This window comes from Vombatus ursinus, unplaced genomic scaffold (assembly GCF_900497805.2).
Source record: "Vombatus ursinus unplaced genomic scaffold, bare-nosed wombat genome assembly UNPS02010822.1, whole genome shotgun sequence".
Lineage (NCBI taxonomy): Eukaryota > Metazoa > Chordata > Mammalia > Diprotodontia > Vombatidae > Vombatus > Vombatus ursinus.
In genome coordinates, this window is record NW_020950600.1 from 300,575 (window position 1) to 325,620 (window position 25,046).

A 25,046-nucleotide genomic window follows, 5' to 3' on the forward strand; every position below is an offset into this window, starting at 1 on the left:
GGCTGTGAAGATCAAATTAGATAATGTTTGCGTAGCACAGTGCCTGGCACATAGTAAGAGTTGTCTGTTGTTGAGTTGTTTCAGTTATGTCCAACTCTTCTTGACCCCATTTGGGGTTTTCTTGGCAGAGACACTGGAATGGTTTGCCATTTCCTTCCCCAGCTCGTTTTACGGACAAGGAAACTGAGGCAAACAGGGTGAAGAGACTTGCCCAGGGTCACACAGCTAGTGTCTGAGGCCAGATTTGAACTCATGAAGAGGAGTCTTCCTGATTCCAGGACCAGTACTCTATGCACTATGGCGCCACCTAGCTACATACATGTTAGCTATGATGATGATGATTATCACTCCCGATAGGTGTTTACTAAGAATGAGTTGATGAAGACCCATCCCATGACAGAGAGATGGCTTCCAAGAGTCACCGAAAAACCATTCAGAGAAGGTGCTGCAGACATGCCCAAAGGAAAAGTGGACGGCAAGGTCACAGGTGGCCCTCTCTTAGCAAAAAGGGCTGCGGGATTTCCAAGCCCAAGGTCACATCTTCTTTCCCTCTGAACTGGGCTGTGGCGACATCCATGAGACAACAGGTGGAAAAAGGAAATTTATTGAAAAAAAAGGTGGGGAGGTTCAGGGGTTAGGGAGGGGAGGTATAAGCCAGGACCCAGGTACTCATGCCTCTGGGCCTCACAGTTCCTTTAGGGGGAAGAGGAAAAGGATTGCTGCGGACCCTGGGCTGAGGTGGAGGGCATGTGTCGGGAGTGGTATCTGTCTGACCCTCTGCCCATCTCTCCATCCAGTCATGTGTCCCGTGCGTTTGAGCAGAGGAGTGAGGCAAAGCGTGTGTGCGGGATGGGACACGCGTGTGCAGTGTAGCGGGGTGGGGGTATACAGCCATGTTGAATGGGCCCAGCCCCCAATGGAAGCAAGCGCCCTGGGGCTCGGGCTCAAATTCGACCCCAAGCCCTTCTCCGGCTCAGGTCCACGGCGGGCGGGAAGACCCAGCTCAGGCCTGAGGGCGGGCAGGGACACATCGGTGAGGCTGATGAGACTGCATGTAGCCCGGCCGGCAAACGCATCGGAACGAGCCATCAGAGTTGAGGCACCGCCCATTGACGCACAGCGAGGTCCGGTCCTCCGCCTCCTCGCACTCGTTGATGTCTGAAGGAGGAGAGGCGGGATGGATTGAGTGCCGGGACATTCAGGGCTCCTCACCCAAAAAACCTGGCTTAGCTACCTCTAGGACCCAGGAGTCCGGTGCCACCACCTCCCTAAGGGAGCCAGACCTCTTGGGTGCCAAGGAAAGGGAACCCAGACAACTAGACCCTCAGGGGCCCGGCACTCCACACTCGGCCTCCTTCAGGATCTGGGGGGCGGGGCGGGGCCTCTGCCGCAGTGCGCCCTCCCCCGTCCTTTGTCCAGCTCCCCCACCCGAGCTCACCCACGCAGGCCATGCGGGCCATATCCAGCCGGTAGCCATCGAAGCAGTCACAAGTGTAGCCCTCGGGGACTCGGATGCAGCGCCCATTGTTACAGCCGTCCAGGATGCCACACTCTTCAGCCTGCAGCCCCTCGAAGGGCTCATAGCGCGCAGCTGGGGGGAGGGGTGGGAAACATCATGGGGCCACGCCCTGACTGCGTGCCCGTCCAGGATGAGAGAGCTCGTCTGTGTGTGCATGGGTGGGAACGAGGCCCAGCCTTGGGCATCATACACGTGTGGCGGGAGGAAGGCGGGAGGAGGAAGGCCCAGGGCCTGGGCCGAGGAAGGAATCACCAGACCAGTGTTTAACCACTGACCGACTATCCCTTTCAGAGCTTTGGTAAAAAACGGGGAGGTCACAGTGCTGTGACCTTGGGCACCTTCCTTCCATTCTCCAGGACTCGTTTCCGATGATGTGGAAAAGGAAAGAGCAGATCTAGCTAGCTGGGGGCAGTCTTCCCTTCTACTGATTAATCCTGTGACTGACTGATCCTTCACTGAGGGTCTCCGGAGGAGGTGGGTGGGCAAGGACAGGGAGCTCTTTGCGTCATGGCTGCCCCCTTGGACCAGGCCGATAAATGGGAACCCACAGATGTGGCCAAGATAGCGGAGATCCCGACAGAGACCAGATGCTGGAGGACTCTGGTCCTTAGTGAGGGGGAAGATGGATTCCTAGGAGAAGGTGGGGAGGAGCTGAGGAGGTGGCAACGAATGATGGGTTTGCCATAAAGGGCAGGAGTGGAAGGAGGCCCTTCCTGAGTCAGGGTGGACCAGATGCCTCTCTTGCATGGGTCAGGACCCTATAACCCCAGAGGGAAGCCCAGAGTGGTGCCGTCCAGCTGCCTCAGACAGCCCATGAGCGTGCTGGTGTCTGTACTCAGGGGGTGCTCACCAGCATAGGGGGCTCCAGCTTCCTCTTCCTCTTCCTCCTCAGGCTCTGGGAAGGAGCCACCCGTGTCCCGGGGCCGATAGCGCCATCGGGCAGTAGAGTCTAGAGGTGGGCGGCCTCCAGAATCCCCATAGGCCCCGGCAGCAACCGAGTCAAAGTCAGGCACCTCAAAGGGTGGTGGGCCATAGGGGCTGCCTGGGCCAGGGAAAGGCAGGGCCCCCGGAGGAGGTGGGTAAGGGTCATAGCCCAGCCCAGGGACTGGTGGGGGTGGGGGTGGGTACAGCTCCGGTCCATAGGGGAGACCTCCATAGCCTGGTCCAAAGTCTGGTCCATATTCGTAGGGGATCCCAAAGCCTCCCGGGCGGGCTGGGCCATAGGCTGGTGGGCGAAGGACGTTGCACAGCGCCTCAAAGTCATCTGGACGAACAAAGGAAGGAGGCCAAAGGGCCCAGATCAGCGTTCAAGTCCTCAGCTCTTTCTCTCTGCCTGGGACCTGAGAAAGAGCTGGGAATCCAGGAGCCTGAGTGCTAGGCCAAGGCCTAACACTTCCACTGCCTTTTTAAAAAATAATTTTTTATTAATGTCTTTTGGTTTTTTATATCACCATCATTTCCCCCAGCACCCCTTCCCTTCCCCTCCCCAAAAGCCATCTCATAGAACGAATAATTCTGTCACTGACTGGTGTAAACTAGGGCATCCCTTCTGAACGTCAGTGCTCACATCTATAAAAAGGGAGCATAAGATTAGATCTCTAAGATCCCTTCTAGTTCAAAATCCTCTGATCTTATGAACTAGGTGGGATGGTAGTAGGCACACAGATTCTGGAGTCAGAAGGCCTGGGTTCAGATCTCACCTCCCATATGTAATTTGCCATGTGGTCCTCCTTTGGGTGCCAAACTGTGATTACACTGGTCTAGGTACCTAAATCCTAGGTCCCTAACAGTCTCTCTCAGCCAATGAAAATGGGGGGAATACGGATTCTATCTCACAGGGTTATTGTGAGGGAAATATATTAATGCTGATGAACATCGTGAAAGTCCCGCCTTGGAACTCAGGTCAATATTATTAATAATTAATATAACCGATAATGTCATCAAGAATGTATTAATGATTAATGTTATGAATTATAGCAACACATTATACTATTGTGATATAACAGCATATTGATAATATTATTGATGATGACGACTAATTATTAACAGGTAGTTAGATGGTGCAGTGGATAGAGCATCGGGCCTGGAGTCAGGAAGATGCATCTTCCTGAGTTCAAATCTGGCCTCAGACAATTACTAGCTGTGTGACCCTGGGCAAGTCACTTTATCCTGTTTGCCTCAGTTTCCTCATCTGTAAAATGCATTGAAGAAGAAAAGGGCAAACCCCTCCCGTATCTTTTCCAAGAAAACTCCAAATGGGGTCATGAAGAATCAGACACAGCTGCCAACGACTGAACAACTAATTATTAAATAATAAATATACAAATATAATTAATATTATAATAAACACTAAATACAATAAATGATAATATCAAACATCAACACCGTTATTAATTATAGTAATATGTCATGCTATAATTATCTATTAACAATCAATAATGCTAACGATTAATACTTGTTATCAACAGTAATGACCCGCGTTCAAAACTGGGCTCTGCCACTTAAAATCCGCATGACAATTGAGCATATTTACCCTGTCTTCTCCTCAGTTTCCTCACATGTACATTTTGGGGGTCTCTAAGGTTCCTTTTAGCTCTAAATCTATGATTTGAATGGTGGCCTCCTTGCTCTGAGATAATGGGATTTCCTCTTGGGAGCCATGCCTGTAATTCCAGCAATGGCCACCAGGTGGCAGGTAGTGCCCAAGGCGATAGACCACCCACCAGGCTTCTCCTTGCCCGAGCCTGGCTGACTTCCTGCCATCCAGAAATGAATTCTCCGAGGGCATGGGTAAGCCCCAGGGTTTAGGGGCAAGGAGGCAGTACCTGAGTCTCGGGCTGGGCACAGAGCACAGTCCATGCTCCAAGCCTCCCCGTAAAGACAGCAGCATTCAGTGTACGTGGCCTGCCGGTCTAGTCGAGGGCGGCTACACACCAGGTCTGGTCCCACCTCCTGCCAGCACACAGCCAGGTTGTCATCTGAATAGGGGTGCAGAGGGAAGAAAGGAAGGAAGGTATTTGCCTGGCCCTGTTTCCTGCTTCATGCCCTGGAAGCACCCTCCTATCCCTTGTCAGTTCCTCCAAAAGATCTGTCTCTTCCTCTCTTCTCCCTGCCTTCCAGGCCTAGTCCCCAGTCTGGTCCTCACGACCCCTCCCTCTTTGGTTCTTCCAGAATGAGCTCCACACCCAAGGCCTGGGCTCCCTCCCAACCCTGAGTGGAGAACGCTACAGAGGACGGTCTCCATTCTCCACACAGGAAACTTGTCCCTCCCTCTACCCCAGGGCAGTGGTGAGATGAGGGCCGTGGATTACCCAAACTCTGACTGTCATTGGTGACGCAGCGCCGCCGGGAGCCATCCAGCACCAAGGGAGGGTCACAGGTGCAATGGTAGGAGCCCACAGTGTTGACACATTGGCCTCCCTCACACGCCTCCTCTTCATCCGAGCACTCATCATTGTCTGGAGAGACATGGGGTTGATGAGGAGGGAAGCCCAGAGATGCCACCTCCACATTACAGCTCATCTCCTTTGCTCAAGCAGAAAGGATGGAGGTTAGGCCTCCCAAGAAGGACAGGGCGGTGGCATTTGACCTCAGCTTTTCCCCCTAATCCCCCATTTTATCACCTCCCTTGCTGCATCAGAAGGAATAAAAGTGAGACTTCTGGACGGATTTCATGGGGAAGGTCAGCCCCAACCCCTTCCGAAGCCCTCTCCTGCCCAGTCCTCTTCTGAAGGAAGCACGAAGGCCAGACTCCTAGAAGGCTCCCTGGCATTGGGAGGGGGCATTACCTATACACTCCAGCCTCTGAGTGTGGTAGTAGTAACCATTGCTGCAGTAACAGGAGTAGCCAGGGGCTGTGTTCACACACACCCCACTCTTGCACACTTGGTCCCCGAACAACAGACACTCGTCCACATCTGTGGAAGGGAGGGGGTCAGGGCCACCTTCCACCAACCTCATCCCACCCAACAGCCCAGAGAGAAACTGAGAAGGAAATGGGGCAGACACAAAGTCAGCCCTTGGCAGGAGCCAGAAGCTGGGGTAGAAGGGCCGTTGGGAGAAGCGGAGAAAGTCAGAAATCAGGGTGGGAGCAGGCTCATGGGACCCATGGGCTCCGAGCCAGCTGGGATTGTGGAGGTCATCTCATCAGGCCTCATTTTAGGGATGAGGAAACTGAGGCCCAAAAAGAAGTGATCTACCCAAGGTCATTCAAAGAGTAAAAAGCAGGAGGGGACACTAACTCAGCATCCATTACCCTTTTCCACCGTGCCAAAAGACTCACCTCTGCGGATGCTGGGGTCTCCCGGGGGGGACAGGTAACCCCGGCCATGTGGGCACAGAGACTGGTATTCCGCTGGGCAAAGAGAAGGGTACGTTGGTGACTTGTAGAGGTTGGACTCCATCTCCAGCCCTCCCTTCTCTCACCCAGTGCCCCCCTCCCACCTCCTCACTGGTCTGGCCCCCCGCCCCCATTCTCTGCCAGCCTCCTCATCCCCCGACACCTGTCTCAGGGCCTGGACACTGCTGGATGCGGCAGCCGCTACCCCAGCCCTCGCCCACGGTGCAGCAGCATTCCCGCCAGGTGACATTCCTCGCCAGGATGTTGTCACAGGCATCAGGGGCCCCGGTGTCGTAATAACACTCCCTTCGCCCGCTGCTAGCCCCAGGGCCAGGGCCCAGCCTTGGTGCCGTGGGTCTACGAGGTGGAGCTGGTAGAGGTGGCAGTCGGGCAGGGAGCCCTGGGCTCAAGGGCAGCTGAGGACTCGACCCTGAGAAAGGAGAAAATGGGAGGTTCTTGTCAAGGCCCCAGAATAAAAACATACCATGTCCCCCACTGATCAGGAATCTCACCAGGTTAGGCCTGGGTCTCAGCTTGACCTTTTTTCCTGATTTCCTAATTTAACCAATGGCCCACAGGGGCACATCAAAATGTTCGTGCAGCTGGACAAGACAGGAGCCAATGTTGTGATAACTTACCGGATGGTGGACTTTTAGAGCCGGCAGGGCCAGCCCCCTCATCTTAGAGACAGAAAGGGTCCGGGGAGGGAACAGCCACACAGCTAGCTTTCCTTTGGCCTCAAGGCCACCTGCTGATTATTTATTTTACTTGCTAAGAGCCCTAAGGGGCCACTAGGTGGCGCTATAGTGCAAGAAGACTCATCTTCAAGAGTTCAAATCCAGCCTCAGACACTTCCTAGCTGGGTGACCCTGGGCAAGTCACTTCACCCTGTTTGCCTCAGTTTCCTCTTCTGTAAAATGAGCTGGAGAAGGAAACGGCAAACCACTCCAGTATCTCTGCCAAGAAAACCCCAAATGGGGTCATGAGGAGTAGGACACAAGTGAAATGACTGAAGAGGAGGTCCAAGCAAGCAGCACAGACAGCTTTGTGGCCAACTGAACGAGTTGGTTTAGTCTCCTGTAGGCTGCACACCCACAGGGGTCTGCTGCAAGCATCAGTTAAACAGAGAGAGAAAGGACACTCACTTGCAGGGGGTTTTGGGGGAACACAGCGCCCAGTCATGGGGTCGAATTCATCAGGGCTGGTGGGGCAAACGCAGAGGAAGGAGCCTTCTACGTTCTCACACAGTGCGGCCCCACACACGCCCTGGAGGGTCTCACACTCATTCACGTCTGTGGGGAGTAGGAAAGGAAGGAGTCAAGGGACCAGCCTCCCTCACACCCACGTGTATCCACACCCCACCCCACCCCCAGGATCTCCTCCCTCCAGCAACCCTTAGGGCTCGTCATACCCACACAGTGGCGCCCATCCCTGGCTCCCTCATAGCCCTGGTCACAGAGACACTGGAAGGAGCCTGGCAAATTCTGACACGTGGCATGGGCCCCGCAGAAGGTGCGGTTCCGACATTCGTCCACATCTGCAATCAAACCGGCAATTTTACATAGATTCCTACCCATTCCCCACTCCTAGGACTCTGGGACTGGGAGAGAAAGGACTGGCCCCCCATGGCACCTGCATCACATGGCACCAACATCACATGGCACCATGTGCTATAATGGATGGAACACTGGACTTAGGGCGAGGAAAACCTACGCCCAGATTCTGCCTGTGTCACATATCACTTAATTTCTTTTGGCCTGGGTTTCTTCATCTGTGAAATCAGGGGATTGGCCTTAACATCCTCTAAGGTCCCTCCTGGCTCGAAATCTATTGAACGATTAACAGTTATCTTATCAGGAAATTCTCCAAGACAGGAGAAAACCCAGGACAAAAGTGTGGAAGTTACCTAAGGACACTGGAAAATCCTACTGGGAAAGGACCTTATGAGCCAGAATAAGTCTAGAGGACTGGGGGTTGGGGGGCCCTATCCAGGCCCTACAGTAGGGAGAGAACTGGAGAATGCATAGACCCCCCCCTTTTTTTTTAAACTAGTACTAAATCATTTGGAACAGCAGTAGATACAGTGCCTGGCCTGGAGTCAGGAAGACTCATCTTCATGAGTTCAAATCCAACCTCAGATACTTCCTAGCTGTCTGATCCTAGGCAAGTCACTGAACCCTGTTTGCCTCAGTTTCCTCTTCTGCAAAATGAGCTGGAGAAGGAAATGGCAAACCACTCCAGTATCTCTGCCAAGAAAACCCCCAATGGGATCACAGAGAGCCAGACACGACTGGAAAAATGACTTAATAACAACATCAAATCATTTTGGTAATTACTACTTTGTAGCATAGTTTGAGACTGGTACTGATAGACCCCTTTCCTTCCCACTGTCATTTTTATTCTATTGGCCTGACCTACCCCTGAACAATAAATCTTTCTCCAGTTATTTAGGGCTATCTATTTCAGCAACAAATGTTTTATACTTAGATTCATATAGTTCCTGGATGCACCTTGGGATACAAGTATAAAAAGATACAAGTATCTCTTAGCTTTCGTAATAATTTGAATGGAATCTCTCTTTCTAGCTCTTCCTGCTGGGTTTTGTTGGTGACTGCTATATAGAAATCTTATATTCTGCAACTTTGCCAGAGTTGTTAGTTATTTTAATTTCCTCTCTACAGTTCTCTAAGCACACCATCATATCATCAACAAAGAGCTGTAGTTTTGTTTTCTCTCCACATATTCTTATTCTGGGTGAAGCATGGGGAACCGAGGTGAGGCACAGTGGCCTCAGGGAAGACACTGAGACCAGAGCTAGTCTGGAACATAGAAGAACTTGGTCTAGGGGAAACAGGTATTCCTAGGCCCACAGAATTAGCTCTGGATGGAACAGTTTCATTTATATATTTATAATTTCAATTTGACATTTTAACCTCTGCACCCAAGCAGACTACACAGTAGGTGCTTAATTGGTGCTTGATGAATTGAGTTGGCCTCTGTTGTCTAGTATAACTGCCTCACTTTACAGATCAGGATGACCAAGTAACTTGCCCAAGTTCACACATAGTGAGAGGCTGAGTCAGGACCTGAACCCAGGTCTCCTGACTACAAACCCAGTGGATAGAGTCAGGTCTGACCTCAGATACTTACTAGCTATGAGACCCTGGGTTTCACCTTTGCCTCAGTTTCCTCAGCTGGAAGATAGGGTAATAATAGTGCCTGGCATACAATAGACACTATATAATTGCTTATTTCCTTCCCTACCCCACAAAAAAGATTGCCCAGCCATTTTTCCCCTCCTGGCCCCAAGAATTAAAACTAGAAGTGGCATTAGAGACCACTCAGTCTACCTTCATCATTTTACAGATGGGCAAACAGTCTCAGAGAGCGAGGAGTTACCCAGCATCCCTCATATGTTCATTCATGCCACAAACATGTATTACCCTGGCAGCCACCGCTGGGAGTGGGCTGGTAGCCCGGGTCGCAGAAGGGGACACAGCGGTAGGAGCCCGGAGTGTTCTCACAGCGCTGGGCCCCACACAGTGCGGGTCCGTATTCTCTGCACTCGTCTACATCTGCGAGGAAAAGAACAGAGTACTGAAGAGGAGGCAGAGAAACGGGCGTCGGCGCGCCCCCTCGTGGCCAGCAGAGGGATCGGCGGCCCGCAGCTCTGAGAGCCCGAGTGCGCAGAAGCGGACCACACAAGGCGGTCACTCCTTGTCCCCTTTCCGCTGGGATTCTGACCAAACACCGCAGGCTACCGGAACCCTCCGAGACAGAACGTCAGGGCCAGGGCGGCGCGACCTGCTCCGTCTCAGCCCGTTTGCCCCCAGCCCACTTGCATCCCCGGGCACAGGGAGGAGGACATTGGCTAGCCTGAGGACAGAAAGGTGTCTGAACCCACCGCGCGGGTTCGGTGGGTCCTCTCACCATCACAGTTGCCTTCGGGACCCGCGTGGTAACCCGGGTCACAGTCGCGGACGCAGCGGTAGGAGCCTGGGGAGTTCTCGCAGCGCTGGGTCCCACACAGGGCTGACCCTCCTTCACGACATTCGTCCACATCTGAGGAAGGCAGCACAGACCCAGAAAGGGGTCACTCACCGGGGGATGCTAAAGGCCCAACACTTGAGGGAAAAGGGGGTAGCATGGGCGCTCACCGCTGCAGGAGGTCAGGTCGGCACTGGCGCGGTATCCCGGAGGACAGGCGCACTCAAAGGAGCCGTCCGTGTTGGTGCAAAGGCCTCCCTGGCACAGGCTTCCATCCCGGCACTCGTCCACGTCTAGGGGACAGGGCAACAGGATTCGGAAGGAAGCGCAAGGACGGACCACCCCTGCCCTCCTGCTTTATCCCACCCAATCTTCTCCACCAACCCCTTCTGACACTCTCCCGGTCCCAGACCCCTGTTCTTTAAGTACATGTTACACCCCATCCCCGTTTGCGATGCCCCACATTCTAAATACCACCCTGCCACGTTCCAGGCTGAGTCCCTCCAAAGCCCGCTTCTGTTCTAGGGCCAGGCGTACCGATACAGGAAGATCCGCGGGGGCCAGCCTGGTAACCTGGAGCACACGTGCAGGCGAAGGAGCCGTCGGTGTTGAGACACTCCCCGTGGGGAAAGCAGAAGTCTCCCTCCAGGCACTCGTTCACGTCTAGGGAAGGCAGCAGGGAAAGGGTGAAGGTTAGGGCTGGAGAGATCCGGGCCTTTGCCGGCCAGCCAGACACTCCCCGTGTCCCCGCCCACCTGCGCAAGGACCGGATCGCCCGCCTGGTGGGAGCCGGTAGCCAGGCTCGCAACTGCAACGGAAGGAACCGTCCGTATTGGTGCAGTGTCCGTGGGGTCCGCAGGGGGCACCTGAACTGCACTCGTCCACGTCTGAAAATGACGGACGCCCGGGTGTGAGGCTTGGGGCACCCAAAATTTGAGAAAGGGGCGGGGAGAAGGCCTAAAGTACAAACTGAGTGAGTGAAGGAATACGGGGGTTTGATTCCATCCACGGCGTCATGGGGCCTGGGCTTCCCAGATCGGGAGAGATGTAGGACGACGGGCTTGCACCTCGGTCAGAAGGTCTGGGGTCCAGGTGAGGGATGGTGCTCCAGAACCTCCCCATCGGAGGAACTGAGAAGTGTCAGGTGCAGAGGTCTGAAGGTCCGGGGTCCAGATCACAAGGTGGGGACAGATATTCCAGGGACGCCCCGTCGGAGGGATTGGGGGTGTGTGGTCACAGGGTCCCCAGATCAGAAGTCTGAAAGTCTGGGGTTCAGGTCACAGGGTGTGCGGGGATTGTTTCAGGTCTTCCCTATCAGAGGGATGGGAGGTGGGGGGAGAATGTGTCTCAGGGCCGTAAATCAGAAGGACAAGCGTCAGGGGCCAGCTGGGTGAGCTAGGAGTGAAAAAAGTCCTGGGACACCAGTCTCACCAGCACAGTGCCCTTGGAGCAATCGGTGGCCGACGGGACAAGCCCGGCACTGGAAGGACCCGGGCGAGTTGACACATTCTTGCCCAGGGCAGGCCACGTGATTTTCACATTCATCTATGTCTGGGGGAAAGGGAACAGAGCAAGTGAAGGGCATAAGCCCCGCCCCTGGGCGCCTAAGCCACGCCTCCCCTTCCTCGTCCTGCCCCCTCACCCTCACAAGCCTGGCCCGCGGCGTTGAGCCGGAAGCCAGTGGGACAGGTACACAGGTAGGAGCCATCCACGTTCTCGCAGCGTCCGTAGCTGCAGGGCGACGGGGTTCGCTGGCATTCATCCACGTCTGCGGGATATGAAGCGGCACAGATTAGGCACAGGGCCTAGCGACTCCCCAGCCCCAACCGCAGGCACAACTACAGGGTCTTGCTGAGGTTGGCCACCGCCCTCTTCCCTACATCATAACAAAATGACCCCTTGTTAGACCATCTAGTGCATCCCTCTCATTTTACAGATAGGGAAACTGAGGCTCAGTGAAGCAAAGAGCTTTTCCCAGAATCACACCGAAGGTCAGGGACAGAGCAAGAAGTTAGAAGCCAGATAGATCCCCAACTCCCAGTAAGATGCTATTCCATCTCCCAGTCTTCAGTTTCAGGAATTTGCCTGAAACATACTCCATCCTCATCCCTACTGGTTGAAATCTTTCCTTCCTTCAAGGTGCAACTATTAAGTACATCTTGCCTCTTTCCCTCCCCACCATCTTACAGACAGTGATATTGAGGCCAGTATGACAGTAATGAAGAGACTGGCTTTGGAGCCGAGAAATATGGTTTCGAATCCCAGCTCCCATATTTACCAACGGGAGCCCCTTACAAAATAGCTTATCTTAAGCTTTACCAAGCTCTACCCTCACTGCATTATAAAGTCGTTATCTACGTTTTACATATAGGGAAACTGAGGCTCAGACATCTGAAGGGATTTGGCCAGGATTACACAGCTAAGCAAGTGTCAGGGAGCCCTCTTTGGTCTCCTTTTCAGCAGGAGTTCAGAACTGGAAGTTTTCAAGTCCATGAAGTCCCCATTTTATAGACGGAGGAACCAAGGTTGAAGCATGGGAGAGGGCTGGCTGGGCTGGCCCAGGAAATCAGGAGGAGATGGGACAGGGAAGAAATGAAACAACATGGAGGGGTGACTAGAGAGCTGACTTTGCAGTCAAGAGTCCTGGGTCCAAGCCCTGCCTCTGACGCCAGCCGTGTGATTCTGGGCAAGTCACATGATGGAAATGAGACTCAGTTTCCTCATCTGTAAATGAGTAAGTTGGATTAGATGACCTCTAAGTTCCCTCCGAGCTCTTAAATCTATGAGCCCCTCCACATAATAGAGGGAGAGGAAGGGGTAGGGCATAGTACCAGTGAGCCAAAGGGTCAGTGAAAAAGAACCATACCAACGCATGGTGCGCCAGGCCCATGGGAGCGGTAGCCAGCTGGGCAGGCGCAGTGGTAGCTTCCGGCCGTGTTGTCACATCGGCCAGGCCCGCAGGGAGGGGGGTCCCGGGCACACTCATCTATGTCTTCACACTCAGGGCCTTGGAAGCCAGGTGGGCAGGAACAGCGGTAAGAGCCAGGCAGATTTTCACAGTGGCCCCAGCCACAGGGCCCTGGGCTCTGGGCACATTCATTGATGTCTGAGAAGGGAGACGTAACTGGTGTTAGGGTCCCACTTTGCCACCAGTCCACATGGACACCTAAGGAAGCCTTTCTGCCCCCAAAGAGCCTGTGGGATTCCTCTGGCTAGCCCAAAAACTCACCCCCTGACTCTCAACTCCGAGCGCACCCAAGTGGGGTCCAATTCCTCAAAGATCACTCCCAATCCTCTACTTTGCCCCTCAAGCCCAATCCTCCACCCTCCATATCCCCTTGACCCTAAGCCTCCCTCCCCTGTTCCCTTTGTCCAGCTGTGTGCTGATTCTTCTCTCCCCCACCCCCTTACCTTGGCAGCCAGCTCCATGGGGAGCAGCCTTGTACCCAGCTGGACAAACACACAGATAGCTGCCAGGAGTGTTCTCACAACGCCCATTGGTGCAGGGCTGCTGGACACATTCATCCACATCTTCAGGCACAAGGATTTGGGGAGAGCCAGGGATCAAAAGTGAGCAGTGGATAACAATTCTAGCTTGCATGCCAGGCCTAGGCTTGGTTGCCTATGGGCATCCCCACGTCTTCCTGCTCCTCCCCCCAACCCCATGCAGACCCCCAAGATCTGTGCCTGTGGGCAGAGCTGATCAGAGCAGTTGGAGAAGGCAAAGTGTTTATCCTGCCAGATTTGGGAGAAGGAGAGGGACAAAGACTCACCCTGACATTCAGTGCCCTGTGGACTAGCCTGGAAACCAGGGGCACAGATACAGCGGTAGCTGCCTGCTGAATTCTCACAGCGCCCGTGGGTACAAGGTCGGGGTACCTGGCGGCACTCATCCACATCTGTCCCAGAGAATTGGACAGGGAGGGGAGGTAAAGTCAGAGGAGTCAGAGGTGATGGGCCCTCCTTCCTCTAGGGTTCTCCATCCTTCCCCCTTTGGTCCCCAGTCTCACCAATGCAGTGTGTTCCATGGGTGCTGAGCCAGAAGCCCGAGTCACACACACACGTGTAACCACCCTGGCGGGGGATACAGCGCCCTGGGCCACATATCTGGGGGTTCCGCTGACACACGCCCCCTGCCACTGGGCCTGGTGGACCAGCCAGTGATCAGCATGTTGCCCAGCTCTGATGCCAAGCCTCCCCTTTAATCTCTCCTGAAATGTACTCTTCTCTGTCTCCTTCCCCATTGAATAGGCTTCTCTCTCCCCTCTCCCCTCAGATCTTCCTCATGCCTCCAGAATCTCCTCCTCTCTCCCAAGATCTTACCTTCTGGTCCCTTCTCCATATAAAGTTCCCATTCCAGATCACCTATCATCTTCAGCTCCTTACCTCTTTCAGGGAATTCACGGATTGGCTGGATGGGGACAGTGGGTAGAGGCTCCTCAGGTCTAGGCTGGGGCTGAGGCCGGGGTCTGGGTCTGGGCTCTGGGCGGGAGGTAGGTGGGTAGCTCCAGACAACTGGACAGGGAAGTAGGTGAAAGGTCAGGTCAAGATTATGGGCACTTGATGCCATCCACGCCTTCTTCTCATTTCCCAGCAGTGCCCATTGCTACTCATCTACCTCCATCTTTGCCTGTATCACTTAGTTTGAGGTGGATGGAGAGGCCCAAATATCCAGAGCTTACCTGTAGGGGCCCAGACTGGGGGTGCTGGGGTGGCAGGTGGAGGTATCCGAGGCTGACTGATGGGTACTCGGGGTGGCTCCTGGCCCAAGGGGCGAGTGTTGTATCTGAGGTCAGAGGCTGAGTAATGGTAGCCAGGTCCAGCTGGGCATATCTCCCTGAAACCCTCTGTAGGAGAAATTGGAAAAGTGGGAAGGTGAGAGAATGAAAAAGTGCTATAAAGATAAATTGAGAGAGACAGAGAGATGCAGGTCAGTAAGACAGGCAGGCAGAGAGAGTAGGACTTGCAGAGCTATTGAGTTGGGGTATGTGAGGGCAGAGTGTAGGATTTGGGGAGTGCTGGGCCCCTAGGCACAAAGGTGTACAGAATATGGATCCTAGGGGGTACTGCTGGGTAAAGAGGATGGGATAGTTGTGTGAGTGTCCAGTCTATGAGATGTGAAGGGAATTGGGATGCAGAGCTATCCAGAAAGTGGAATTTGGGTGACCTAGGGGCCAGGGTACCAGGATTGAGTGTAAGACGTGTGACTGTACAGGTTAGGGCATCCCCTCAGTGTGTGGGTATTTGCAGTCAGAATAAGATAGATGGTAGAGGATTTGGAAAATGCTGGAGGTTGAGGTAACAGTTGGGGGGGGGGGGGCAGGATATAGAATGAGGATACAGAGACCAGGATACAGAGGAATCCTGGGGCCCACCTGAGCCAAAAGGTGGGCACAGCTGGCAGCTATGGCCCCAGGCCTTGCCCACCCGACTACAGCAGCAGATTTGTTTGGTGATATTGCGCAGGATGGGCAGCGAACAGCCTCCAGCCCTGAGTACCCGAAAGCAGGGGCCCTTTGCCTCTGAGATCACATGCTGGGCTAGAGAAGAGCCGGGGACCAGAGGCTGTGGTCAGAGGGAAAACTTTGGGAAGAGGGAGACGAGTGGGTAGAGGCTGGGTGGAAGGGAGTGGCTTGCAGTGAGCGGGGAGAAAGGGTTTGGGAATGGGGGCGGGGCTTGGGTGAGCAGAGGTAAAAGGGGGCAAGGCTTTGGACTAGCAGAGGAGAATCCTGGTACTGAGCACACAGTGGCATTCGGAGGGGCGGGCTTGGATCTGAACTGGGAAAGGTTAGGAGGGGGCAGGCTAGGGCTTTGGAAAGGAGTGGGGCGGAGATCATGAGTTGAGGGTTCGCTTAGGGGTAGGCGGTCTTGAAGTACAAAGGCCGGGAGGGAGGAGCAGAGTATGCCAAGGTGGGGTCTCTCACAGATGCAGCTGCTCCGGGATGAATCTAGCAGGTAGCCGTCGGGGCACACGCACGTATAGCCGCCTCGAGTGTTCGCGCACTCCCCGTGTTGGCACCGCCCTGGCTCAGCGCACTCATCCACATCTAGGAAGGGGGACAGGGAAATGGGGGCAGGCCGGCCTGGTGGAGTGGGTAGGGTCCAGTGTCCCTACGCCCGTCCCCGTTCTCCAGGCGCTGACCAGCCCCATTCCCGGAAATCTTTTCATGCCCCGCCTCGCTCGAGTGCCCCCTCACCGGCGCAGGAGCCGTTGACTCTTTCAAAGCCAGTGGGGCAGGCAGCGTCTGAGGATCCCACTCGGCCTACGCTGCCTGGGGAAACAGGAGAGGGTGTAGTTTAGCCTGGCCCCAGGCCAGAGAAACTGAGATTAGAGTCGAGGCGGGACTTGATGAGAACCGACCTCCCCCAGGCCTGAGGGGATGAAAAGTGAAAGGGGTGGCTTTAGTACAGATAACACCCACCAGAAGGGAGTAAGATTGGATAGGAGGGAGAGACTTAGCACCTGGCGCTCTTCAGTGTGCTTGCGCCTTCTTGGGCAGTGGGAGAGGGGAGGGAGGGGGACAGAGGGGCTCTTCCCTAATCCAGGCCAGATTCCTTCTTACTTAGGTGCTCGGAGCACGGCTGGCAGTCGTGAACTCCCCAAGCCAATCCAGCCCCTCGACAGCAGACCTCCTGAGTTCTTAGCCCCGGGAGGGGGGACGCGCACTGCAGAGGACAAAGGAAGGGGTTCAGCTCGCCCAGGAGCCAGCGCCGACCTACCCTTCGCGGGTCCCAGGTCCAGGGCTCACCTCGCCTTCGCGGAGCTGTCGGAAGCAGTAGCCGAAGCCCGAGGCGTCAGTGTAACCGCCGCCCTCTTCCTCCTCACCCCGGGGGCTGCTCTGGGCCAGCACCGTGTACAAGGCGGCGCGGTCCGACGGCACCCCCGAGGCCCGGGCCTGGCCCTGGCCCGTAGCCTCCGATTCCTCGGGGCCCAGACTGGGCCCCGGGCCGCTCACACGCTCCACTTGATGGATAATGACTGAAGCCTCCTGGGGGTGTTCCACGTGCACGCTCACCAGGGAGGCCACGCCTGGGGGTTAGGGGGTAGTAGAGTGAGTGCTTCTGCGGAGCTAGAACTAGGCGATAACACAGTCGGGGTGGGGGATGGGGTCCCACGGGAGACGGTCTAGGAGGGGAAGCCTAAGTCCCGCCGGGAAGAGGAGGTATGCGGGGACCCACGAAAGAGCATGGGAGAGACAATGATTCTAGTCAGAAGAATGGAAAGCTAGGAAGGACTTTTAAGAAATTTCACAGGTAGGGAAACTGAGACCAGTGGACTGGGAAGAGGCCACCCAAAAGCATCAATCTGGTTTTAAAATCACACAAATGAAAGCTGGAAAGAGAGCATTTAGATCTGGAAGGGACTTTGGAAATCCTTTAGTCCAAGCCCTTCACGTTACAGATGAGGGAACTGAGGCCCAGAGAAGCACCCAGTATTCGAATGCAGCTCTTTTTTCCATTACATCATACCATAGATGCTTTTCATCTAGCCCTGCAGATAGCTCAATTCAGGCCCAGAGAAGAATAGACCTTGGCCAACTCCACACGTGTCTGGAGGAGATCCAGGGTAGAAGCCAGGCCCAGACTCATTGCCCCGACCTGTCTCCACTGCACCCCCCAAGAGAGCCCTGTCGCTTCCCGCCCCGCTTCCCAGACTCAGGAGGGTTGCCCAGTTGGGGGCGTGCGTTTCCTCCCCTCCCCTCACCGTCCTCTTCCTCCCGGTGGTTGGCCAGGGGCAGCGTGTACACCGACTTGGTGACCCCAGGTGGGGGAGGCGGAGGCGCCTCGTGACGTGTGCGGGAGGCAGGCAGCTGACAGTACTTGCCCGCGAAGTCCGGGGGGCAAAGGCAGCGGTCCTTCTTCACACACACACCCCCATTGTGGCACAAGAGTGGACACAAGACTGGGAAAGGATGGAAGGGGCAGGAGCGAGTCACGCGTCCGCTCCTCCCCCGCCTCCCTCTGCCAGCAAAACACAGAAACCTCTTTCTCTCACTTCTCCCCTCCTTTTGTCCAAGAACCCATCTTTTCCTTTCTCTCAACTATTCCCTCTGCTCCTCAAGGAACCAGGAATGACTGTCCTCCATCCCTTCGGAGAAGCTGAGCGTCCCCTTCAACAGTCCCCCCACACACAATCCAAATGTCCTCTTCCCTCAGCTGCTCCTCCTCCACCCCACTTTACGGCTTAGCTCTCCCCGCCAGCGGCACCCCGGGAGGGGAAGCGCGTGGTCCCCATATGGGACATCAGGCCCAGCTCCCGCACGCAGGGACATTCGGGTGTGGTGCCTCCACTGGTGAGGCCGGGTAAACAAACGCGATGGGGGGCTCCGCATTCCCCTGGCTCAGCATGGGGGCCTTGAGGAGTGCAACTCTATCCCCTCCCCACCCAAAAAGTAGGCTTTTCTGCCTCCGCCTTCCTGGAGCCCATGCCCAGCTGTGCCCAGCTGCGGGCAGCTGTTTGTTTGGCTCTCCGGGGGACCAGGGGCGGGTCCTGCTCTGAGTCTTCCTCTCTCCCCTTTCTACCCCGCCGGCCTCTTCCCCCACGGGAGCCCCCGAAGCCGCCAGCGGCAACAGCTGGAGACAGCTGTGGGGTGGGGCCGGGCGGGGGCCAGCCAAGCCCGGAGTGGAGGCGGAACTCTGGGGTCCTAGGTCTCAGGGAGTGGAGGAGGCCCTAGGACTAGGAGTTTTGCTGCTGGGGTGGGGTAGGGGGGAGAATCTCACAGAAAAGAGGGGGAAGGGAAGTAAGGGGTTCTCTGGACATGAGAGGGGACAAGACTACAGCCAAGGTCTTGTGGGCAGAGATTTCAGTTTTGGAGATTAGAGTTCGTGTTGGTGTTGTAAGCTGGGGTCTCACAGGGGAAGGGAAGGGGGAGAGGCGGGCGCAGGGGCGGGAGGGGTCCGGTGGAAATTCTTCCCCGTTGTTCTTGGCGCCAGCAGAGCCCCGCTCCCACGGGCCAGGCCCACGCCATGGGCGGGGCGCTCCTCGGGGGTAATGCCAATTCCTCCCGCCCCTTTGGGAGGAGGGGGAAAGGAGGGGCTGGGGGCCGAGGATGCCGGGGTCTTGGTAAGGTCAGGCCCGGTCTTGCAAGCATCCCGACTGCGCCTGCCTCCTCAGGCAAGAGGCCAGAGGATCCTGGCACCATCTCAGGGATCAGCCCCTGGCACGAGAGCTGGCATCGTGGGCCTGAATGCCTGGCTCCCCCGGGGCCCCCCGGGCTGGGTCTGTGAGGCAGGGGCGGGGGAAAGGGGCGGGGGCCAAGCGGGAGATGAGCTCACGCCGGCCGGGTCTGGAGCTGGGCCAGGCCTGGCCTGTTCCCGGCGCCCGGGGGGCCCCCAGTTCCCTCCTCGCCGGCTGCCGCAGTCTCTGAGGCTGGGGGCCACCCCCGGGGGCAAGTGAGGAGATGGGGAGAGGCGCAAAGTTGGGGTAGAGGTCGAGGCTCAGAATAGGGGAGCTAGGCTCTCTTCTCCCCTCAGTCCGCAATCCGAGGCACAGCTAGACTGAGCGACGTCTCGCTGAGGGGAATTGAAGCCTGGGGGAAAAAGGGTGGCCCAGCAGGGGCAGGTGTCCAGTGTCCAGCCTAGGTCAATACTGCCTCATCCCCTCCCCTGCCCTCCACTGAGAGGAACAGGTGGGGTGGGGAGCCATGTATAGTTGGATTTCCTCTTAGTTTAAAGGACCCCTGCTGTCTCCCAGGAACTGTACAGTCGTCACTCCCCACCCCACCCGACCACCAAGGCCTTGTCTGTACACCTAGCTGGCACCTGAAGGGAGCACCTAGTTCCATCTCCTAGTCGGGAGAACCAGGCTCTCCCCCTGGGTCCCCAGGCGCTGCTTCGAAGGAGCACTTTAATACAGGAGGCCCCTTCTGAGGTGCGCAGTCCCATCTCCCCAGTGTCCCATAGTCTGCACCTCGAAGGGGCTCCCTGGACGCCCTCCCTCCCCTGTGTCTTCTGGGGATGCTAGCCTCTCACCTAGGGAGCACCCTTTGCCCTCCTCTCGGCTCTGGAAGGCTCCCTCCCTTTTTGGAGGCTCCGGGCCGACCTTGAGCAGGGAAACTGACTCTCTTGTGCCCCTCCACTATGTGGCTTCCTGCCCTCTCCACGGGCATCCTGCTTCCTTTTCTGTGTAGTTCCCTGCCCCTGGCAAAGGGTGTCCGGCTCCCTCTTCTGTGCCTTTCCCCTAGGGATATCACTGATCCATCCAGGGGCACCCTGCTCCCTCCCCTGTGAGGCTCCCAGCTCCCTTCCCTGTCCCTCAGTCCCGGCCCCGTCCTTGGACTGGCACTCACAGACTCGGAAGCCTGGCCCCGCGGGTGCTGCCCCGCCTGGGGAGCCGCTCTCCACGCTCGTGGTGTTGGCGCGCACGCAGTGGGGCACGCAGCGATTCCCTGTGCAGCGTAGGCGGCACACAGCCGGGGTGAAGAGCACTCGGAGCCGTTCGCGGGGCCCGGGCCGGGCGACTGGGCCGGGCAGCAGTGGCAGCAGCGACAGCACTAGGAACACGAGGCGCCGGGGCTGCCGGGCGCCCGCCATAGCTGCGCACTGAGCTGCCTTGCCGCCCGCCGGAGGGGCCCAAGCCCAGACAGCAGCTAGCGCTGCGCAGTGCGGCAGGGGAGGGGAGGAGAAAGGAGGGGAAGGGAGGGGAACAGAGGGGAGGGGGATGGACCGGGGAGGGGGCGGCCCCACGCGCCCCCGCCCAACCCGGCCCAGCCTGGCCCGGCCCGGCCCGGCCCAGCCCAACCCAGCCGGGCCAACCCCCTCCTAGTTCTTTGGCAACCGCGCGGGGGCGCGTGGGGCCGGGCTCCGTGCCAACACCAATGTTTGTGTGCGACGCGGGGGAGAGCGCGGGCCTGATCACCGCCCCCCTCCCCACTCACACACACTGTTTTCCTCAACCCATTCCCTCCCCTTCCTCACTCCTTCCCCCTACCCCACACCCAGTCCAGGCCAAGCCCAGTCCCGTCCAGCTGCAACAAGTGGTTGGGAGGGGGGGAACAGGTGGGGGCTCCAGAGATCCCACAGGCGCTTCCTGAGGCTCACGGATAGCTGAGTAGCTGACCCAGGGGCGCACACCTGGAATCTACTCCCCCCCCCATTCCGCTCCAAGCCGGCCCACACAGCTGCAAAGAAGACTAAGAACAGTTGGAAGACCAAGTCCCGGCGGGGCCAGGCAGTAAGGGGGTACATTTGGGGTCGAGTGGACGGGGCACTGCTGGACTAAGAAGTCGGGGGCAGGACAGCGCTCTGAGGAGGGCACATCTGGGGACCGAGAGGGCTGTAGCTGATGGAAGAAACTGGCAGCAGGGGGGCACAGCTGGAGAAGATTCTGGGGCTACAGATGTTTCAAGAGGCTGAAGGCAGGGGCACTGATGAAAGGTGGACCAGCCCGGAGGGGGAGGCAGGGCTCCCAGTTTTTCTGGCTGCACCGCCAGGTCTCTCCTTCACACACATCCCCACTTCCTCTTCTGTTCCCCCCTGTCCCGAAATATCAGACCAGACCCTTCCACCAGCGCCGCAGCTCCACAATCCCCTTTGTTGTCTGGACTGGGGGCTCCGCCAGACGCCCCTCGCTCCCTAGCCAACGGGGCCCGTCTGGGACCCCTCTTCCTTTCCCACCTGCCTTTTCCCTTGAGAATTGGAGCGGGGCTCGGACTCCGAGTTCCTCCCGCTGGCGACCAGGAAAGGGTTAAATGGGTGGGGGTAGGATATGTTCCCTGGACCGCCCGCCCCGTGGGTCAGCGGCTCTGGACATCATCTTCCCTGACAATCTCCCTCCCCCGGCACCTTACCTCCCTCCCCCACTCCCGCTGTCACGGAGCCACCTTGGGAGAGGGGCCGGATGCCAGGGACCCTAAGCTCTCGCCCTGGGGGAAGGAAAAGAGAGAGTTAAGCGGAGGGCGTGAAAAGCCTGGCCCCTAGACCCCTCTCCCCACTCCATCTCCAGCGCTGGGCCCCCTGAGGCTTGGGGAAAAGAATCGCCAGAGTCCCGCAAGAGGGCACCCCAGGCCCGGGACAGCGGCGCCACCAGCACGCCCGGTCCCTTGGGGTTTCCCCTTGGACAATGCAGGGCGTGGGAACCAGACGGCCTTATCGGTCTCGGGGGAGAAGAAAGGAGGGGCCGAAACGCTTACCGGGGGCCCGGGCAGGAGCAGCGGCCACTCTCTCCAGCTGGCGGCTTAGCCGCAGAAGGCCCTTGTGTCCCGGCCCTCGGGGTCGGCGGCGCTGCAGCAGTGCCCGGGCCTCCTGAAGCCTGCGGGAGGGGAAGGGAAGCAGTCAGGCCGGGGCCGGGAGGACGCCCCCTGGCTCCTCCTGGGGCAAAACCCCCACCGCACCCACTAGCTTTCCCCCCTCCTCCCCATTGAGGCTAAGGCAGGCGCCCCCTGCAGGCACTGCCCGAAGGATGAGGATACCCCAAGAGACCTGAGGCAGAGACAGACTCAGAGACTAAAGACAGAGGCAAAGAATGATCTAGTGACCTGCAAAGAGATGCGATTGATCGGTGGAGAAGCAGATGGCACAGAGTCCTGGCAGTAGAGACTTGGAAAGAGAGGACTGAGACCTTCGGGAAACAGAGACTTGGGGATGACACAGTCAGAGATATGCAGTGAGTAGGACAGAAAGAGAGACAGAGCAGGGGACAGAAATCCAGACACGGACCCCAAGAGGCTGAGAGACCTGGGAGCGGGTGCGAGAGACTGTGACTGGAAAGGCCAACGCAGAGTCCTCATCCCACCCTGCCTCTCCCCCTAAGAAGGGGGAAGACACAAACATGGAGAAACTGAGAATATCATCTGGGGGAGGGGGAGCCAGAGATTTGTGGAGGCATTAAAAAGACAGACACACCCAGACGAGATAGAGAGCCTGGGAGGCAGAGACTTGGGGAGAGGGGAAGGGAAGAGGGCCACCAGGATCCAAAGCTGGAGGCTTTCCTCTGAGACAGAGAAAGCAAGAGATACCAAGAGGTGACTGAGGAAAACTGTCTCACCCGAGATTTTGGGAAAGACAAACCTGGAGAGCAAAGGAGACCGAGAAAGAGATGAGAGACATAGGGCTGGAGAGTAAGACAGTGTGACTGACAAAGAGACAGAGAATTCAACTCAGAGACATGAGACGCAGATGGCATACAGATAGAACCATGGAGAGAGACAGAGCCTGGAAAAGGTGGAAAGGCAGTAAGAGGAGAAAGAGGCTTAGGGAGGAAAGACAGGAGAACAAGACCGAGATAGACACTCCGATGAGATACAGATACGTAGGCAGAACAACTTAGATACAGAAAGACTGGTGGGGGGAGCAAAGACACCCACAGAAAGATGAGACTCACAGAAAGGGGCCCGCCCACAGGGAAGACACCAGAGACCAACATGTGGTAGAAAGGAGGGAGAGAGGGGGAGAGGGGGAGAAGGAAAGGGAGAGACAAAGCGAGAGATAAAGATGAGCTGGGGAAGAGTCAGAGACAGAGAGATGAAGGAGAGCAGACGTAGTGATATCTATGACACGTGTAAAGCGAGAGAGCCCCGGTGAGAAGACAGACCTCACCACTTGGGGGAAAGGAAGAGATCCGAGTACTGATTCCAGGTCTTCCACAGGAAGACAGAGACACAATACAATAACATTCTAAAGCATAAAATCTATGGCTTGGAAAGGACCTTAAAGATAATTTAGCCTAACCCCCTCATTTTACAGACGAGGAAACCGAGCTCCAGGAAGGTTAAGTACCTGCCAAAATAGAAGGACTGGGACTTGCTTGCCCCGAGGTCCTCTACTCTGAGTCTAGCCTCCTTTCCCAAACACCACGAAGCCTCTTGAAGAAGACAGGGATGGAGGCAGAGACCCAGAGAACACCTCTAATCGGTGAACCCAGTCAGTCGAGACCCGGAGAGAGACAGCGACTCCCAAGAGGCAGAGAGAACTGGGGGAATGGGAGGGTGGGGAACCACAGTCACTATGGGACAGCCAGTCCAGTAAGGAGAGAAAAACGAAACAGACGGACAACCAGAGGCAAGGGCAGCACCGACTAGGGTCAGGAAGGGAGCCCCCAGTCTGCACTCACGTCAGCGGCTGCCAGGTGAGGGAGGCCTCTCTACGGGTAACGGGCACGGGGCTAGGGGCGGGGGCCGCTGTGGCCCGGGGAGCCCGAACAGCCCGACAGCTGGGCCGACAGGGGCACAGCTGAGGAGCTCCACACTGCTCCCCTGGTGGGCACTGCGGAGACCAACAGGGAGCTGCAGGGGAGAGACCAGGGCTATGTGAGCAAGCACCTTTCTCCCCTCGGGCTCCGCGGGACCAGAGGTAGGAGCGTTGTCAACCCAGCCTTCATCCACCCCGCGCCGCGCCCAGTGCCATCCCAGAGACGGAGGCAGAAGCTCAGACAGAGTGCCCCTAGAGCTCTGCCCCTGCCCACGCGACCCCTACCGCCCCGTCCAACCTCCGCCCCAGGAGGGCACTCACCTCTAGAACAGGGGCCCGGGCGTGGAGGGCGCCCAGCGCAGCAGCGGCGGCAGGCAGCTGCAGAGCTGGAAGCAGAGGGTCGGCAGAGGGAGGAGAGGCCGAGGTCAGCTGGGCATCACCACCCACAGCTTCGGCTGCTAGCCTCCAGCCTCCACCAGCTCCCCGAGGCCCCCCAGACGCACTCCCTCCTGCCTCCACAAGGTGGCGCCGCCCTCCCGGAGGCCCCGGCTCAGCGCTTGGGGCCAGGCTCCCGGGGCCCCCAAACCCCCTGCGTCCCTCCTCCCCTTCCACCTCCAGCCCCTGCGCAGGCGCACCCCCTCCTCCACACCCCTCCAAGACCGCTCCATTCTCTCCTGGAGGGGGTTGCCAGACCCACGGGCTCTCAGGCCCCTAGGATGGGAAAGGGATAGAAAAGTGGGGTGGAGTGGGGGGCAGTACGGCCAGGCCTTTGGTTGCCAGTCCCAGGGCCCTGCTGCCCCCATGGAGAAGGAGAGTTGGAGGAAAAAACCCTTGGAGAAGCCCCCTCCCCCCGGGCCTGCCGGTTAACCCCTTCCCGGCCCCGCCCCGGCGCGGCGCGGCACTGCTGAGCTCGGGTTACTAAGCGGATTCGCAGAGGCGGGAGCCGGAGCCCTGGCCTTTTGTAGCGGAGCGCGGGGGCCGATCTGGCAGGGGGCGGGGTGGGGAAGAGCCAGGCACAGCCCACTCTCTCTACCCAAAACCTGGGGATAGGGCCTGGGCTTCCACCCCGGACGA

General features: G+C 57.3%; 1 protein-coding gene across 1 annotated transcript; it reads right to left on the reverse strand.

Moving 5' to 3' along the window:
- Positions 1-588: 588 nt before the first annotated feature.
- On the reverse strand, positions 589-23,208 carry LTBP4 (latent transforming growth factor beta binding protein 4). The gene is made up of 35 exons (XM_027855297.1): positions 23,167-23,208; positions 22,854-22,917; positions 22,503-22,636; positions 22,322-22,404; positions 21,977-22,095; positions 21,635-21,709; positions 17,551-17,748; positions 16,595-16,875; positions 16,409-16,511; positions 16,043-16,117; positions 15,770-15,892; positions 15,221-15,385; positions 14,528-14,692; positions 14,232-14,360; positions 13,856-13,990; positions 13,619-13,744; positions 13,257-13,376; positions 12,712-12,951; positions 11,488-11,613; positions 11,277-11,396; positions 10,601-10,732; positions 10,383-10,508; positions 10,016-10,138; positions 9,789-9,920; positions 9,302-9,433; positions 7,270-7,395; positions 7,004-7,150; positions 6,022-6,288; positions 5,802-5,873; positions 5,308-5,436; positions 4,831-4,977; positions 4,345-4,497; positions 2,370-2,783; positions 1,439-1,591; positions 589-1,158 (listed from the first exon to the last, which is right to left on the reverse strand). Exons 1-35 carry the CDS (start codon positions 23,206-23,208, stop codon positions 1,004-1,006), a joined length of 5,031 nt encoding a protein of 1,676 aa, XP_027711098.1. The 3' UTR covers positions 589-1,003.
- Positions 23,209-25,046: the final 1,838 nt, after the last annotated feature.

Excerpts from the sequence above, each read along its gene's own strand:
- LTBP4 (XM_027855297.1), bottom strand. The coding sequence starts at position 23,208 with ATGTTGGTCTCTGGTGTCTTCCCTGTGGGCGGGCCCCTTTCT. Across the intron at positions 6,289-7,003 it reads TCCCCCAAAACCCCCTGCAA|GGTCGAGTCCTCAGCTGCCC; the intron begins GTGAGTGTCCTT and ends CTCCTTTCTCAG. Across the intron at positions 2,784-4,344 it reads GTGCCCAGCCCGAGACTCAG|ATGACTTTGAGGCGCTGTGC; the intron begins GTACTGCCTCCT and ends TTGTTCGTCCAG.